We start from the raw sequence: 20,078 nt of genomic DNA on the forward strand, positions 1-20,078 counted from the left end.
TAAATTTAGCTGTTAACTAATAGACTGTCTGTTCTGGGAAATAACTTATTTTCCACTCCTGCACACAAGGTTTATTAAAGTCTGACTGTAAATATATGAATATAAACATATCGCTGCTTGTTGTAATCATGTACATTTTTACTTGAACCTCCATGTGGATTGGAATATGTTTATGACTAGAGCTTGTTTTCATGTAAATGGGATCAAGCAGTACTACTGGTTAGCTATTCAGAGAATCAGACAATATCACCCTTGCTGGAAGTACTTCAATAAAAATTTATACATGTACCTAATATTTGAACTCAGATTTTTTGCTTTATAGTACCCCGTTCTAATCCCAGATTTTATTGACTGACAATGAGCTATATGGTGGTGCTAAACTAAATGCAATCTATTCTATCTGTTTTTATCACTGCATACCTCAGGTTTCAGCTGAGGAGCTGTAAGAAAAGAGATTTCTTTTTCTCTTCAATGACAGCCCAAAAAATTCAGAAAGCAAAAATCCTGCCAACAGTTCTCAAGCCAATTCTATATCTCGAACAGAAATACATGAAAATGAAAAGTAGATTTGAGTTTGATAAAGCATGGAACATTTTTTTTCAGCCTTTTCATCTATCAGAAAAATCTAGTGTCCGTAAATAAAAGATTTTTAAAAGAAGCAAACAATAAAGGGATTTCATGCTTATTAAACTATATATATGGGCCCTTGGAAAAGGAAAATAGAGACAATTTGTGAATAAAAACATGTACTTGAAACTAATCTGCATATTTCTGTTTATTTTTTAGAAATCTATAAATATTTATACACTTACCTGCATCTAAAGTGCTTCAAAATAAATATACAAAATGCAGGGATTGCAAATGCATTATATATTTTACCTGCCATGTGTGATTCTTTGTTTCCTAATGAAACTACACTATTTCCAAACAGACTGGGAGGAGTATTAGGCAAGAAAATTACTGGGAAAAAAAAAAAAAAAACACAACTTAAGTCTTGCTCTGCTGTACTCACAGCACAAATAGGATGACATGGTGTATCAAGAATACAAGAGATGGCACAGCCAGGTTGTTTTGATACTTGCGTGAAGAACAAATTTAACTCTAAATCTCTTGGCAAGACCTTGCTTCACCCACATAATCTGGAGAACATCCATATGTGAGCCTTGTCTAAGCCTCCGAGAAGACTGCTGCCCTCCTGCTCATGTCCGCCAGCACTCTGATCTGACTTTCATACTTAATCTGATCTAATCCTGTCCAGCATTAACTTCATCTGTGCAATGAAACCTGGAGTATCCATTCTAATATTTGGTGAGGAAGGCATTTACTAAATTACTTGCTGAAATCATATGGTGTTGTTTAGCTCCTTATTTTAATCAGATGATGCATCTCTGAGGCACATTATCAGCGATTAGTTAGAAACCGTTCTCTGTCCTTTTCGGGAACAAAGAACTCTGAAATTAAATGCTAAGAGAAATGAGGCACTGTTGCATTCTGTAAACAAACAGGTATTAGAAAAAGGAAAAAAGAGGACTAAATACACTTTCTCCAGTGCTATACAAAAATAGTAACTTCTGAAATCAGAATAGTTTGCTTAAATAGGAAAACATCAAAAAAAAAAAAAAAGAAAAAGAAAGAAAAGCTTTAGAGGAATATTTTATCATAAGCCACTTAAAAAGAACATTGTTTAAAAAGACAATAGACAGCTTTGCACTTCCCTTTGCCTTTTTCCTTTAACTATTTCTTAGTAAGGTACAGAAACCTGCTGAACTGAGCTATCCTAGGAAGTCTTTGTTTTCAGAATTTGGTCTCTTACAATAGTTAAGTGCAACAAAATATAAACAGCTTTTTCTGTTTTGGACATTTAAAGGGTCAACAGGAAATATTCCTGATGAAAAGACAGACTTATTTAAAAATATCTGCTCTCCTAAATTAAGCCTGCACATCTCTTTTTACACTTTCTCTATTTATATAATGCAAATAATTAATAATTTGCCATATGGAAAGTTCACATGCCATATAGTGAAGTATAGCACAATTCTACAAATTCAGTCTCAGAAATGGTGTGTGTCAATAATCAAACCTATCTGTATAAATTATTAAACAATACATTGTATTGCAACAATTACCTACCTTTTCATAAATTAAATGCTGTACTCAGATATTTTTAATAAGAATTCTCTTACAATCAACATGTAAATAATAAAAAGCCTATTTCTACAAATACTGCTGTCAAATTATTTAAGAAACAGAATGTGATGGGGAAAAAAGGGTTTTGAAGTCTTTTTTCCCTCGGACAGATTTTCCGGGGAGCAAAAAATATATCCCCTTATATCAATAGTCAGATCTTTCCTAAGAAGTAAGCTAATTGAGCTGTTTGTGTTGATAAACTCCCTTTTCTCCAGACTGTTCCTCACTGAGCCATAATTATTTGCAATTTGCCTAAGTCGTCCATTTACTGATACGTCAAGCATGAAACAGAGGCAATTCCAGAAAATGGAAATGCTTCTCAAAATCAATCTTTGGGAAATAATGTGGTAGAAGTTACTGTGTGATAGAAGACTACCTTATAACTGTCACATGGAGATGAATATTAATTTGTTGAGGTTAAGGTGGCTTTGTGCTTCATTTGTTGACTTTGCTTAGCCATCAGCAAGCAGCACAGTACAATTACTCCAGCAAAGCTATTTTTCTAACATGAGTTTTATGATTTTTATGTACTTACCAGTCTGCACACATAACAATGTCAAAATGTCCTTCCAGTTGAGAGACATCTGTCTCATTATCCCATCGTAAAATGCTAGAGGAAAAAAAGATTTAAAAAAAAAAAAAAAGAAAAAAGAAAAAAGGACTTACATTTTTCATCTTGAGATTTTTAAAGTATTAATATTATTCTTACGTGACACAGAAGTGTTTTTAAAAGTATACATTTGTTAATTTCAAAGATGAATGTAAAAATATTATTCTGCACATTTTTTAAGTTTTAAATCTCAAAGATAAAGAGCCCCCTTTTTACTATATTAGAAAGGCAATCCACACAGGTTCTCGTGAGTGGATCACCAACATTCATTTCTGAGTTAGTGGCACCTGTACAGCCTCCGATTTTTACCCCTTAACATCACTGCATGAGGAAGCGAAGCCCAAGTATTGACAACCTGAGTGCAATACAAATTTGCAGACCAGATGTGATTTCATGGCTCTCCATTACATCTGGCAGGCAAGCCGGTCGTGTTTCTCATTGATGAAGTGAGCATTCACTTGGGCTTGGGGGAGGAGGGACAGGGCGAAAGAATGCCAAGCTTAACTCCAGTGCCAGCAATGTCGCCTCAGGCAAGCTTAAAAATACAGCAGTGCTGACTCTGTCAACACCTATTCTCTCATAGGTGATAAGTTATTTAATTCTAAGATACCTAGTAACAGGCAAAAATGCACATATGTGCAAAGTTCTTGTTTGTTTATAAATGCTACTGATTTATATAGCTGCAACGAAGAATTTCATTGCTTGACTCCCTCTTAAAAAACAGCAAACCAGTGTTGGAATGTACTGCATACTTAAAATATCATTACCTCGAAGATTTGAAGCTGCATTTCTATTTCTAGGCTATTTTTAAAAAAATAATAATATATAAATAAATTTATCCTTCTTTTTCATTTCCTGGTTATTTATATTAGAAAGTAGATAAATATTTATGGGAAAAGCACTTGTGGGGGAAGGGTCTAATCTGATCTTGTCAGGTTGTGCATGCTTATCTCAGTTTTGTATGAGTCTTGACCAAATAGACCCTTTAGTCTTCCCGCAGCTATAATCTACTTCTGGTTAAAAGCCGTCTCCATTCACATACTACTCCTAATATTTAACCGAGGATCAGTTATAATATGTTCATTCAAAAATGTTCCTTAAGTATGCAGGAAAAAAAGGAAAATTTTTTACATTGTCTGAACTATATGCAAAATGTTGGTAAACATATAGATTGATAGAAATAGACCCACAGAGAATTAAGGTACTAGTACATGCCTGTTTATATGCACAGACAAAATTTGAGGGATAATGCTTTTAAAAGACGGAAATTACGAAAGGAGAGGCCCAATGGGTTGGGAAAGCTTTGATTATGTGGGTCTCAGTGTATCTGAACAGATTTGGACTCATTAGCCCATTTGCCCTCCTGGAATTTACTGTGACAATCCAAAGAGAGAAAAGAGTAGATTAATTTAATTTTTCCCCCTCAAATTGAAAGTATTCCAGATTTTAGAAGCCTAGGTAGCTTTGCACACTGGCACGCAGCAGGCATCCAGTAGTGGAAAGTGACAAAGGAGAGTTCTCACTCTCAGCTGCTGGCTGCCTGCTGGCTACCAGTGGCTTTTTCAACCCTGTTTCCGTGGAAACTTAGGTTAGAATGGTGAAAATTAGGTAAAGGTAAGTTTTGTGGGTTTAAAGCACGCACTCTAATATTTTAAGAATCCTGAAGCAGAACTGGAAATTGGTAGATGAACTGTGAGCTTTAAAAGGCCACCTTTGGTTCTCATTGCTGCAGAAACAGAGATCTGATCAGTACCACTACAGGGATTTGAATTATGATTTTTTAACCCATATATTTACTATACTTCACACATGCAGTTTGGGAGGCAGCACAGGTGCCATCTCCTGGGAAAAAAAAAAATGTTACTGTCATGTTACTGTCAGGTTCCCACTGAGCATCCAGAACACAGCATTTTCTGTGCACACCCACTGTAGGCACAGAGGACATGGTGCAGATAGCCAAAAGCTCAGAAACCATAATGCTGAGCACAATCTGCAGTAGATGAGTTGCCAGGAGCATGAGCAGTGGTGCAAAGTGACTGTCATGCACACTGCTACAAGGAGAGAGCTCAGGGCCCCACATCCAGCCATAAGCCAGTTTTCCACCATTTTCCTGATCTGGCACCAGGGCTGGTGTTGGTCTCTAGTTCCAGTACAGCTGTATTCCTGAACAGACAATAATTATACAGAGGCCAGTGATAAATTTGCACACAAGATTTTGAAATTCAACTTTGCCATTAACTTTCAAAAGGAAAAGAAAAATCCATGTAAACTAAAGATAATTTCTATAAAATAAATAACACAACAGAAGTCATTCTGATCTCACTCAGGATGTATGTACGTTGATGGGAAAGATGCAACTACCAGCTATATATATTTATCCTCACTATCTCTAGACAAGTTCAAGTATGACTAGTAAGTGAAGCACATCTAGGGTACACGAAGCTGCAACTTCAGAAATTGTTTAGGTAGTTAACTCTGGGTTACCCTATCTATACTCTTGTATGTTTAATGCTTCCATGAATTTGCACGAACACTAGTCACACATCTGCATCTGTACCTGTAAAGCAGACATGCCCCCACATATTAGGGAATCAGAAATAATTCTGCTCAGAATCAGCATTATTACATCATTAACACTGATGTCAGAATCAGCCTTATACTGAAGCTGAATCAATTATTTTCAATTCTAGGACTGATGAAAGTAGTGAATCAGAGTCAGAACATGTATAAATATATCAACTATCAATAACATTTCCCATAATCTAAATACAATTCCTGAATCTGAAGTACAGCAAAACCAACTGATATTGTAAAACCTCTGAGAAAAGTGAAGATGTATGTATGTGTATCTAAATGCATTTATCTATATGTAGTAAGAGAGTAAGTAACAATACTTCTTCCAGGGATTACCGAGGATGTGACTCTTGGACTTCGTGGTCAGTCCTGAAATGAATTCTGAAGGAACCATGAAATAAGAGTTAACTGCATTTCAATTTAAAGAAAAACACCACTAGGAAACCCAGAAAAGTGTTAGCAACAGAAACCCAAAAATCTCAGTCTTTATAAGGTTTCCTCTAAAAAAACAGAAATAAAGTGAAACAATGCCATGCCACAAAATGTCTTTTCAGTTGCCAGTATTGTGTTGAGAGCCACCATGAAAAAATGCAAGCCTTGGTAATATTTTCCTCTTGTTCTTTGTCCAATGATAGTAAATTATAAAATGGACTATTTTCAGAAATAGCGAAATTCAGAAGATTTTATTTAGTAGTTATTAAATAATGAATAAGAAGTAGAAATTGATATTAACATAAGGATCTTGGTGCCAAAGAACTGGGAAGCATGAGCAGAAGATTTCTATAGGGTTGTTTTTTCAGTCTCTCTGAAGTCTTTGGGTGGTCATCATGAACACAAGTAAATAAGAGTGAGAGTTCAAATTTGGACAGAAAACCAAAGTTTCTGAAGCTTCAGAATATTTATTTTCAACTTTGTTTCCAGCAAAATAAGAAGTTTTAAAGCTATAATATTTTTATATCTTTCTTTTGAGGGAAGATGCTACAGTACTAACAGTTGAAATTATTTTGTAAGTTCAGAAAGTGTACTATTCACTCAATTTCTGTCTAAGCTACACCTTCAATTTTTTATTACTATTTTTAATAACATATTTAAGGTGTATAAAGTCCACTCTTCACTTTTATTTTGTGCTGGCTTATTTAACTTCTATAACTTGTTTCATGACATTGAAAACTAGCAATTTGGTTTCAGAAGAAAAGGGTCTGAAACCAACTGCAAATAGAAAATAGCGTGGGGGCGTTTTTGGCTATAACAAGAACATTAAAAAATAAAACAGGATGTGAAGGAAAGACAACTGGAAATACAGTACTGTTAGCGTGTCTACTGTTGTTAAGCCAAGCTGATGGTAAAACTTGGTACCCACTAATGGCTGCTTTATGGCCTGTATCAAATGAATTTGACCAGTTTTCAGAGGAAAAGTACCCACGTCACAAACCTATTACTATAATTAGCAATCTTGATGGCAGTCCTAGCAAAAAGGACAAGGACTGAAATGAGCTATGGCGAATGAACTATCCTCTCACACACTGAGGTGGCTTTTCTAGGTCAGGGATAAAGCATACTATCAAAATAGTCTGAGAAAATATGTACTGATGCTTTAGTTTCCTAGGCTGTCAATCTTACACCATTCTAATGCAAGAAATTCATTTAAAAAAAAAAAGGAATCAAAGCATCTTTCTTTCTTTCTTTCTTACCTTTTTTTTTTTTTCCTGATTTATCTTTTAAATTTCCAAGTAAGCCAGAGAATGTGATTAGGGTCAACATAAACAGAATTGTAATGATAATAGAACAAAAAGATCAACTAAGGAAGCAGAGACTGAAAAAAAGAGCATCTTTTCTTTATGTACTACCAATTTACCCCAATGTCCTCTTGTATTTCAAAGAAGAAAGGAAAAAAATAAAAATAAAAAACAAACAAACAAACAAAAAAGGTAAATGTTGCAAGGGCGTTTATGGCAGCCAAGACCGCACACTTCCCCTGTACAGTAATTCTAATTTATGGAGGATAGCCCAACAAATGTCAACACTCTTTTTCTTACACTAGTGAAGCATCGCAGCAATCTACAACAAAAGATTTTGCCTGATTTTACCAGGTTTTCATTTCTCATACAAATTCCTCATTACTATTTTTATTCAACTTCTGTTATTCAATGGTTGTCTTCCCAGTGTGTCTAGGTAGGTAACTTACATAAGAAAACACAGGTTAAGTCTCAGATAATAGAAACTTGAAACATTTCCAAGTCCCTTTGAGATGTTTTTGAGATGAATGGCATAGGTTAGAGTACCTCTCAAGTTAGCAAAAGAGTCATTGTGCAAATAAAGACAAAAAATCAAAATTCAAAGAGAGGACAAAAGACACAAAAGCCTGCCTTGCTTCAGTACATATTAATAGTTGTAACAAAGATTTTTAAAAAATTGCCCCAGTTAGCAGATGAGCAGCTACCAAGAACCCCTATCTACCCACCTCTTCTTTTCATATTTTAATTTAGGTTTCAGTTTTTGAAAAGCATTATCATTGGTATGTATACAGGTTCAGGTAAAAGATTTTGTCTGGGGATTTATATGACTTTTTCTATGACATTAACCGAGGAAGTTCATTAACACATTAACAAAAGGCATCACCAGAATGTTTCTCCACACCTTGATCTTTGTTTGAGATTCCTCAATTTTGTATAAAGATCAAAAAGATGAATTTTAATTAGTGACAGAGGTGACGTATATGCCTGTCATTACAACTCCTCTGAAGAGTCTTGCAAGTTCGCCAGCTATCATTTCCCCATTATTATTTTCTCATGAAATTGCTCTTATTTCTCCATCTACTTCCACCTCCTGCCTTTCTTACCTTCACTGCCTCACTTTGTTCTGTCTTGTTATTCATTACTTCATTCCTTACAGAGTATACCAAGTAGCAAGACACCAAGGTTAAACTTTGAACAAGTACCCAACATCAATCACTCTCCATCTCCTCGCACATTTCTAAACAGTTTGAACGCAATATGTAGAATTACTGAAGGAAAATACCCACATTTCCAATAATTTTGGAGTAATTTAATTCTTACCTCTTTTTCTTGATCCCTTTGGACATAACCATTAATTCCAATCTGTAATCTAGATTTAGTTTCGACCTTCCTCTATATTTGTAAACCTCAACTCTGTTTACATTTTGTCAATTCTCTTCGTATAACTTCTCTAAGAAGTTTCCTATCTACACACTCAACTTTAACTCTTTAACCATGTCATCATCATTAACATCTTAACATCACAATATTGTTCTGTCTTGAAAAATGCAGTCTTGCCCAATTAATATTTATTCAGTAGGCAAAGATTGTTTTTCTTGCCTATAACCCTGATCTTTTCACCTTTCTCTTTGTACTCCTCCAGATAAGTTGCAAGTATTTTCTTCCAAACACCACAACAGTTCACTTCCCTATTTATTATCTCTCATTCAGTATTGAAAGGACAAGTTCCTTATTTAATGTCAGCCTAGACATTTTCAAAAAAACAGACATTCAAAAAAAGCCTAGATTTTCAAAACAGGACCTTCAATAAATTTCTTCCACTCTGTCATGAACAGACACAAACTTACTCCATTATCCTTGAAACTCCCCTTTAAAATAGTGCCTACAAAAACTGGAAAGAGGTTAGGCTGCTCTTGTGCCTCATCCTTTTTGTCTATCGCACTGACTACACAGGTATCCTTGTCATCCTTCATCATGATATCCATCTCTGGTCTTAGACCACAGACTCTCTAACAGAAATTGCCTTTTTCCACTATGTTCATACAGTGCATGGTACAACAACTCATGGTGAAGCTCCATCACATTAATGTAGTAATATAAATTAAAAACAAACAAACAGGAAGGAAGGAAGGAAGGAAGGAAGGAAGAAAAGAGAAAGAAAGAAAGAAAGAAAGAAAGAAAGAAAGAAAGAAAGACAGAAAAACACACCAAAACCAACAATCTTGGTTTTCCTGCCCAGAAGTTGCCTTTCAAAAGTGGATAACTAAGTTATTTGCTTCCCTTAGTCCTCATTCTAAGAGCACCTCAACTACATATTTTTCTAAAATTCAGACAGGAACATTACAGTTATATGTCATCAAAAATAACAAATGTAACACTCATGCTTCTGCTGCTACTAAAATTTTGGGACATAATAAATACACTGCATCCAAATACAACTGTTACAGAATAACGTTTTTCATTTTGTAGACACACCACAAGCCATCATTCAGCACAAGTGTGATTAATTTTTTCAAAGAAGGGAGAATATCTTGCATTAAAAAGTTAACAATAATAATAATAATAAAAAGGTGTGAATTTGCCTTTTCCTTTCCGTCCTCTACATCAACACATTCTAAATAATTCTTTATTTAGGAGTTTTTAGCAAGGGTCATGTGGTGCATTATGTACAAAATGGATGGTTCTCACATTCTAATTCAGACTGATATATTTTATTATGATATAGTCATTTCAAAAAGCAAGACAGCATAAGCATATGCAGCACGACTATGTATGATGAGTGAATGAAAGCTCTGTAAAAACTGGTTTTGAGTAAAAATATGAAGGAAAAGAAGATGTGTTCTTGCCCTGTGGAAAATAGTCCATCCATGAATACATGGAAGATAATCAAGGGAATAAGAAGGAAAAAAAAAAGGAAAAAAAAAAAAAAAAAAAAGATGAAGTGAACCAAGCAGGTTCAGAAGGACTGAATGGGGGAAAAATTAAAAAGAGCAGAGGGGATGTCATTCAGCGGTGCTTAGATTCTGAGGGCAAAATGGTCTATTATAATCATCTAAGATTTCAAATTCCTACATCAAGACCAGATATCTCGGTAAATTAATACACATTTCAGAAAGATATCCAACTTGATTTAAATACATTCACTGTTTAAGAAACTACCACTTCCTATAGAAAGATGTTCTAATTAACTATCATTCTCTGTCAAATCTCATTTTTTTCAGGCTGAATTTGTCGAGCTTCAATTTCTACATCTTGTTAGGTATTTGTAAGCTAGATTAAGGAGTGATCTTTTATTAAAGATTTTTTTTCTCCACATGAGACTTTCAGATCAAAATCAATTCATTTCTCAACAATCAAGTCATTTCTTTGACAAGTTAAGTAAACAGAGCTCTTTAACTCTCTAATTTCCAAATCCTGATTCACTCATGTCTCTTTCCTGAATCTTTTTCATTTTCAATATCATGGTTCGTGTTTGAATAACTGCATATTAGCAGAACATTAATGAAATCAGCCAAGATGACACTACAAGCATTATTTTGTCAAAATTAAAAGTTTGTCCCAATTTTCCTATATCTGTGGCAAAGATATCTCCTGTGAAGGAGACAGCTTACTGAAAGTGCAAAATGTATTTGATGGTTGTCTATTAAGGTAGAGCCAAGGTAGATAAGGAAGGGTAGACAAAGGTATACTGGTAACAACATGAACCAGGAAACACAATGTAAAGGTTGGCTAAAATTATGGCTACACAAAAGGGCATAGGAATGAAATAAATAAATAAATAAATAAATAAATAAATAAGATTCTAACATCACATGGACATTTTCCTTTAAAGCCCTGAGTAGAAAGACACAAGTTTTCTTATATCAGTGATCTCCTTCTAGACTTCCTGTCCAGTCCAAGAGGGTATAAGAGGAACAGCTTTACCCAAATGATGTTTTTAAAGCTAAGAATAGACCACCATAAAATACAGCAAAACATTTAACCAAGAGCTATTTAAAATAATGTCATGCTATACTTTTGGATAGTATCTAGCTTTTCTGTCCCTTTTCTTCCAAACTTACAGAAATTTCACAACAAAGCTTGCTAATTTTTTGCTTTTTTTCTCTTCATATATTTTTACCTGGTCATATAAAGATGAAAGACAAAGTTACAATGTGATTTAAAACAAATTGCAATTTTATTATGTCAACACAAGTGGGTGAAATACACAAATAGCAGAGGCTTGGAAGTTGTTGAAAGTCAGCTGGTATTGCCAAACAGTAAAGAAAGTTATGAGAAACATGATATAATACCTGCAAAAGCTGAAGTTGCATACAAATGAAGAAAGGACCATGAACTTGGAAAATTAAGTAAAATAATAAAATTAGGCAGGCTAAGAATGATTGTACTCTTTCTTTCATTATAAATCTTCCTGCCACCTAATAGTCTGGTTTTAGAGTGAGCACTCACAGAGGATGGCACCATTTCAGAGAGGTGAAATTAATTATTTGTGTGTTCGCTGCAGAAGAAACTGAAGACATTTTCACCACAGAACCTTTTCTTGATGGAAAATGTTTTCTGCAAAAAGCAGTCCTGCTTTACAAACCTTCAAGAGTTCTTCAAACGGGTCGAGTATCTAGATAAGGGTGATCTGAGTAGCACAGGCTGCTTTCGATTCCAAAAGGCTATTGGCAAAGACCCTCACCGACAACATTTAAGGAAAGTAGACAGCCATGGGATGAGTCCTGGCATGGCTAAAGAATGGAACAAAAGACAGGGAACAAGGTAGTAGTAAATGGTCTGTTCTCACAATGGAGGGAGATAATTAATGGAGTTTCCCTGGGACCTGTTTTATTCAACATGTTTACAAGTGATGAGCACTGAGGTGGTAAAGTTTGCTGTTGCTATGAGGCTATTCAAGACAGTAAGGAAAAGAGCAGTCTGTAAAGAACTGCAGAAAGATGAAATTGAGATTTTGGACAATAAAATGGCAGATGAATTCAGTGTGGATAAATACAAAGAGGAAAGGGGGAAAAATGATCCTTGCTTCATAAAGGAAGTAGAGAAAACTGACCATCGCCATGAAGCTCCTCATGTTATGACAGAGTTTCATGAAACTATTAGCTCAGTGCTCAACTGTAGTCAAACAGCAAATCACTGCTAGGCATTTTTAGAAGAGGAACAGAAAGAATAATTATGCCACTACATATATCTATAATTTGCACATACTTCAGATGCAGTACTGCTCACCCTCATCTGAAAAGGAGTAGAATGAAACTGGAAAAGAAATAGAAAATGGCAAGTATGATCAGAGGTGTTGAATGGCCTCCACCTGAGCTGAATTTTTTGTGACAGGGAGCTACAAATTCACAATGGCCATGAACAGACGGACTGTTTATTTTTTCTTCTCTCACATACATAAAATCATCAAATGAAGATAGCAGGATCCAGGAGTGTTTTCATTCTAACCAAAGGGCAGGAAATTATTCTTTTGGCAGCCTCCTCCTTGCCAGTAGATGTTGTGCATGCAGGAACATTACATGGGGAGACTGGAAAAGCAGTTCGGAGAAAAGGATTCCTTTAAGGTTAACTAAGCTGACAAACACAACTAGTTCAATAAATAGGTCTCAAAAAGTTTGAATTTAGCAACACATCAATTTGATGAATGAAAACATAGAGGGAGTTTTATTAAAGCTGTCCTATGTTGATGGAACCTGTTACATGATCCACTGAAATCAAGGTTAGAAAGCTAGTTTATCTTAAGTACACTGCAGAAGGGTAAAAATATTCACATGGTGGCAGTTACAGAATAAGGGGTAATTAATATAAGAATGGGATCAGGACTATGTAGTAGTATTCTGTCATTGAGACCTTATCCTACTATTATGACGAGTGCAATTTAGTCTTTAGAAAGGCTTTTTTTCTTATCAGGCTTAAATCAGGAAGCCTGTAAATTTTTATATTTGTAAGGAACCCAAAAATCTTCAGTAACAGATGATTACCCATCTGCTAACCTTTAAGGAGCAGGAATTGTCACTTTTGGTCACTTCATTATACTTTCCTGGTATGAGTTCTAATGTTTACTACAAGATCAGCTAAATGTATGATACACTACTACTAATCAATTCAAACAGTGCGTCATCTAATAAGCATTTCTCTCACTGTTGTATGTACTTGCTTACACTCATGTGGAATGTAATCTCTCTGGGGCAGCTCTTAGCAAAACAGTAGAGTTGTTAATGCCTAAAACTTATAGGTCCCATATCAGTAATAAGTAAACAAATTTTCTTCTTAACATCTAATCTTCTCAGACAAAGGAACTTGGTGAACAAACTCCTTGTTGGATAAGAATAAAAGAGTCTGATAACATTTAGAATATACTGCAAATCCTTCCTTTTGATAAAGCTTTTCCATTGTGACATCTGTAACAACAACTATTTTTCAAAATTCTACAACATAAACCTGTACTTCAGGAAGATTTCCACATGAAAAAGGAAGAAAAAGAGCAGAGATTTTATGACTGTTATTCCTAATTTAATTGTTGGTGGCTATGTTCAAAATAATGATATAATGCATGTCAAAGTAGAAACAATTGATGGTACAAAGAATGCTATCATAATAACTTGTATGCTACGTTGTGGTGTAATATTAAAGTGGTTCAAGAATAATTTCAGAATGTGAAAAAAATAAAATCATCAAACTTATACATGATATTAACAATTCACCTTTCTATGGCAAGTCATTATTCGTAACTTAGTGGCATTACTGTACCTCTTTCCAGTAAGTGTTAGCAAGAAATTCTGAACATACTACTGGAAGCTAAAAATAAACTTGAATTGTATAGCCATTGCTGAAGTAAACTGTTTACTAAATATCTATTATTACATTATAACACACAATATGACAAACTGCCAGTTTGGCTTACATTACTGTACTTTTAAACAATAATCAAGAGTTGGCAGAGAGCTAGATAAGTGCTCATTTACTGCATTTTGTATAAATCTAAATAAATAAATGTATGGCAGGTTGTCTTAATCAAACTAGTCTTGGCTGATACTGGATTGCTCCTTTTTGTACCATACATTTTTTGGCATATTTTCCAAGTCTAGATTTGAATGTCTGAAATATCATAAACTGAGTCTCATACAGATAATTTTTACTCCATGTGCAAGAAAAACGGTACAAGATCCCAAAGTGAGACGGAGGTGCAGTGAGAAGGGTCGATTATTTTTTATATGCTATAGTATTATAATTTGCACTGGACACTGTTTAAATGATACATCAGGGTGAGGAACACGTACAGCATTCTCCAGATTAAATTAATGTTACAGTATGTCACTTAAATAAATCATTATGTTCATTTGTCTGCAAGCTCTGATCAATGTAAAAAAAAGTCACCTAATATCACTGCAAGCTGTTGTTGCATTCTTCCCTATGAAACATCCCATTTTCTTGTCTTTTTTTTTTATGCAAACCCCAGGTTTTGGGTTGTAGGTAAAATGAATCAGGGTTACAGTAGTATTTCAGATATTACATCAGCCTTTTAACTTTTTACAAGGCCTTTAGAAGTGATCAGATAACTTTGTTACTGTCTTCATCATGTCATTACTGAATCTGAAGGACTGATCCATCTATTAGCATTTAACAAATAGCTAACCTAAGCAAAACCTTAATTTTTACATGAGATATCAATTATTAATGTGCATAACATAAAGAAATGCAAGATGATTACGGTCATAACAACACATTTTATAAGAATCTACAATGCTACAATAAACCTGCAAAAGCCTTAAGAATGTAGAAATAAAAATCAAACTAAGTTTTTATTATGAGAACCTTAGGCTTCAATACAGTATTTCACTTTATTTTGTAATTTAATTATTTTTAATGCAAATAAGACCCAAATGCTATTGCATTCAATAAGTTAAACACTTGACATTTTTACTCCTTAAAATGCAATATTTTATGAAGTCTAGATATTTATTAATTAGTGATTATTAACACCCAGTAAACAACATCATGTCTTGTAAAAACACAATCTTTCTTCACAGCATGAAGCCGAAATCTATTATTCACTGATTCCATATGCTGAAATACACTCAAATGATCACAAATGACCTTAAGCATTAGATAAATGTAAATGAGGACAGGGTAGAAAATGTGCTTTTGATTGATATCTAAAAGACCAGGTTTGAAGTCTTGACAAGGGATGAAATCTGAAATCTTGTACAAAGTAGAGGGCAATTGGAAATCTACAAAATTTAAGCTTCTAGATGGATGTACTGCACAGATCTGAGGTTGCTCACAAGAAGTGTTCAGCACACAGGACCTAAAAGACTTATCCTGGGGCTCATGTAGCCCTTGTCTACTTGGCAGGCAAGTATCGGGATGCACAGATCTCTCTCTAAGTTATATGTACATATGCCCTAATGAAGGCAGAATTTTCCTAAGTGCTCACTTAAAAGAACTTCTTTATGCACTATGGATACATAAGCATAGAATAAATGATGTGAATGATAGCCATTGAAATTGTATTGTTTTAGCCCTCTATGTTAATTAGCTTATTCTGATGGTTTTAGCCCTTTTTCACTTTTATTTTTGTCTCTCTGAGAAGGACTGAGAGCCCTTCTTCTGGAATGAGAATCATTTAAAAAAAAAAAAAGTAAGGAGAAGGAGGAGAAGGAGAAGGAGAAGGAGAAGGAGAAGGAGAAGGAGAAGGAGAAGGAGAAGGAGAAGGAGAAGGAGATTTAGACACATGCAAGAATGCACTATTTCATCTTCAGTAGCCACCTCTGAGCACATTCTTATTCATAACCCTATGCCATAAATACGAAGAGCTGTACAATTTACTTTTTAAATACTACAAAAGATTAACCCATTTCACATTCTTTGCAGTTTCCAGTCTCTATCACACTTGGAGACCAATAAAATTAATACTTAAATAGCTAACTTCAGTAACATCAATTACAGGGTGTCACAGGAAGGGCTTTGGAGATTATCCAAAACCAAAGTCTCTGGACTTCTACAGTGCTCACCCTCCAAAGCATGCCTTTGGGCTAACTTGGAGACAATGCTCTGGTGCACTTTGAGAAAAACACTGAATGTGGCCCACACTTTAGGACAAAGTAAGAGTAGAGAAGGGGCCCAGCACTGTGCCTGGTTCCCACACTCCCAATTTACCCTCACACAAGCAACACATGATACTGATTATGCACACACGATGCCCAAAAGCCTTTTATGAAGGCTCCAACAACATCTGCCCCAGGAACAAGTGATGTCCGTTGCCACCCTGAATTCTCAGAGAAATTTAGAAATAAAACCTGCCAGTTATTTAGGTACATTTGTTTCAAGCCTCGTATTCAGTAAAATGGGTAATATTGACTCTCAAGCAGCCTAATTTCAATCAGGCACTGAATCACAGTTGAAGAGAAATTCTGTAAATTAAAATAAATAAATAAATTAATTAAAAAGGAGGTTATGTCACCAAGATTAATCATACTTTGTTTGGTAGGATAAAAAGCAATTCAAATATATTTTGAATACTTTCTGTCTTGCATCACGTAACTCATGATAGGTACATACTCTTGCTGTATACATACCTGTGTCAGTGTCGGTAATGTCACATATTCACACTTTTGATTACATTTCACATTTACATTAAATAAACAATTTCATGAGAATTCATAAAACACTTTGGTAGAATCTTACCAGCTTGACACTTTCTGAGCCTTAAATATGCCTGCAGTTTGGTTTCTTGCGATGATGTCACTTACATCTGTAGCATATTTGTTAAGAATTATCCATAAAACTAGAGCAGTATTAAAAATCATCAAAAATACTTTTTTACATCATTAATACCTTCATAATATCTTGCATCTATTTCATCTTTAAACTGTGCTAATAGTCACTCTTTTCAAAAGCATAAATTTTACAACGCTACTCTGGTACATCAGCTGTAAATCTACTCAGCCACTTGCTCTTATTGCCTAACTCTATCAACCGTTCTTTTATTAATGTTTCCATTTACAAAATTGCTAGCGCTGTAGATATAGAGGAAGCCGTAAAAGTTTTCCCATATTTTACATACATTTAAAAATAACTATTATTTACAAATATAAGAATTACTGCCAAGGTGAACAGAAATGTCTTGGCATGCTCACTTAATGTGTAGTTTAGTTTGTGCCGGTTTCAACTGTATCACTAGATCACAGTGCTGAGGTTTCAGAGGCTTATGGTTTTGAGTTCCAGTCCTGCCACAAGGTATGTACTTTTGTTCCTGGCTCTCTCTGGATGAAATCCAGCACACATTGGGAGCACCTTCACCTGTAGGCAAGGGAGTTTCTAGTCCATTTACTTTCTTGAGAACGGTTTGGAAATGCCATAAAGGACAGTACAAAGTTAGAAATGCCTTTTCTTCACCACAGGCACTGTAGCTGTTCCTCAGCCTCATGTCTCAGCTTCTTTCAGTTTGGAAGATCAGGTCATAAATTTAGGTAGCCACACAGGCAGGCCAAAGTAAGGGCTGTTAGTGAAAAGTTTCAAAGGGAGCTGTGCCCAGTAATCTATACCTGGAAAGAAAACCTTCATAACCAATCATTTCTGGGTAGCCATTGGAAAGAAAGGATGTAGCAAGTAACTAAAGAACTATGAAAACATTAACTGGCTTCCGGTGTGAACATGTTTGAACAGTTCACTCTCAGATATCAAAAATTATCATAGAGGGACAAATTTCATAAAGATGACAATGATCATTCATTCTTATTTAAGGTATAGGAAATCTGATGCTAATGAGGAGGATGTTCCTAGGTGCACAGAATATGTCAAATTCTTCTTTGCAAGTGCTCTTCTAAGAAAAATGAACACTAATGTCAGGCTAATTTAAAAAATGACTAATGTATCTTTTTATTTGCCTTGATGAAATCTCATAATGGGCCTTCCTAACACCGTTGACTGTTTAAGATAAGTTATTCTAGAAAAGTCTCTAACCAAACAATGTGAAAGAAAAGACAACTGATATTTTGTGAAGCCAAAGAGTAGAAATGGAATGATAGAGAAGTGGTTTAAATAAATCCCTGTACTTTGGACATGCTTTTAAAATCTTTTCCAAAATAGGCATTGGGAAGTAGTAATAAATGGCCAATACCTGTGAAGCAGAAAGAAGGCATAGATAATTCCAGGAGCAAATCATGATGAAGCAGAAGAAACGGTGTTGATAAATTAGCTACACTGCACTTAAATTATATAACTGGGCAAAACTATTAATAATTGTTGTAACCACGTTAACATTAGCTTTTTAAAATAATTTATAAGCCCACGTCTTCAGGCATTCTGGCTGAACATGACCTTTCTAACCTATATTTCCCAGGACTGTTGAAAGATCCATACACTATATTTTAATGGCCATTATAGTGCACCGCAACCATGTTTTGTATTATTGATGCTTTCGGACAGCAGTGCAAGTCACTATTGCATGGTGTGAAACAGAGCTAAGGCAGAAGGTACACAGCCTCTCTGAAATAGGAGACAATTTTTTAGTAAAAATGAACCGCATCCTTGGATTTGGAAGTATCTGAGTATAGATGCTTCCAGTGTTCTAGAGAAATAGGAGTTGATGTCCACGGTTAAATTTGTTGTAGAAATGGCCTAACCTGGAAAACTTGTATCTTGATGAATATCACCCAAAATTTCAAAGAGGGGTGAATCTGATAATTTTGTGTACATAAATCTTCAATATTTAATGGAAATATCTACGTTTTTCTTTTTTAATACTATCTTCATTTAAATGATCATGAAGGAAGTTAGATAAAACATACTAAGTCAACAATAAAGTTTTCAATGAAACAAGACCATCCATCTTTATTTCATTGATTTTGCAACATGAATGATCTGCTAATTGATTAAAATCTATGATAAGCAAAAGCAGTGCATTAGAATGAAATCTTTTAAATGGATTAGTAACTTAAAGAATAATATCCACTTAAAAACCTCCATAAACCCCATGCATAAGAGCACCGATTAATATAAAATATAGCTATGTGTTTCACAGTGAAGTGGTTAAAATCACAACAATGGTTTTAAATTAACATGTTCATCAATTGTTTTAGCTTGTAATATTTCAATAACATATCCTAATAAACATATTCACAACATACATAGTCAATATTTCACGTGCCAGTATGAAATGAAGAATAATGTGAAAAATGTCAAAAACTAAAAGAAAAATCAAATCCTCGAAAGCTTGAGACTTCACAAAGCAAGGCTGTTAGTTATGCTCACTGAATAGCGATAACAACAAAAACAACAATAATTATGATGATGATGATAATACAAAGGCAGATTCTCAGATGCAATGCACTATTGCCAGGTCGATTTTCAATTACATTTCACTGATGTATTCATTTGTTTCTTAATGTGCTCATCTTGCCCATTAAGAATAATTAGCAGGCTTGCTTGGTGATTTCCTGGCTTCTGACAGTGATTTTTTTCTTTTTTGTTGACAACCACTTTTACTTTTTGGAAAGTAATTTTTGGATATTATAGTATGACTGGCATGTAATTTAAGCTTCCTAAGAAATTTAAAGGGAAGATGTAAACAGTAATTTTTAAACAAGATTATTTTAATGTATAATACCTACATAAAAAGCACAATACTAAGCATTCACTGTTCCTGAAAAGCAGAATCTAGACAAGAAAACAGTATTTTATCCCACAGTAATTTAATTTGGCACACTAAACAATTAAAAAATATCACCAGCAATAATAAAAATTAGCAGAAATGCATCATGTGTAGTGTGCGCCACTTGAAGTCAGTTACGCTAAAAATTCTTACTGATTTCTGTGAGTCTGGTGTGACTAAAACAGACCTAAATTTAGCCTAAACTTCTGTTCTAGCTGGTCACTATACAAAAGAATGCAAAAGAAAATTACCATTAAACAGATCATAAAATTACTACTGAAGTCCATGAAACACATAAAATGCAACATAAATTTTA

The 20,078-nt window shown here is 34.6% G+C and overlaps 1 protein-coding gene across 2 annotated transcripts in view; it reads right to left on the reverse strand.

Annotated features, from left to right (window-relative positions):
* CAMKMT (calmodulin-lysine N-methyltransferase) overlaps positions 1-20,078 on the reverse strand; it is a 219,508-nt gene that overhangs the window by 19,453 nt on the left and 179,977 nt on the right. For both annotated transcript variants that reach the window (XR_007708135.1, XM_035556167.2), the window contains exons 7-8: positions 16,795-16,861; positions 2,723-2,797 (exon numbers count right to left, since the gene is read on the reverse strand). Coding sequence is in view for 1 of the 2 variants with exons in the window: in XM_035556167.2 (XP_035412060.1) it covers positions 2,723-2,797; positions 16,795-16,861 (142 nt within the window). In the remaining variant the exon portion in view is untranslated. The remainder of the gene's footprint in view (positions 1-2,722; positions 2,798-16,794; positions 16,862-20,078) is intronic.

The sequence above is a fragment of the Cygnus atratus genome, chromosome 3 (assembly GCF_013377495.2).
Source record: "Cygnus atratus isolate AKBS03 ecotype Queensland, Australia chromosome 3, CAtr_DNAZoo_HiC_assembly, whole genome shotgun sequence".
NCBI classification, from domain to species: Eukaryota; Metazoa; Chordata; class Aves; order Anseriformes; family Anatidae; genus Cygnus; species Cygnus atratus.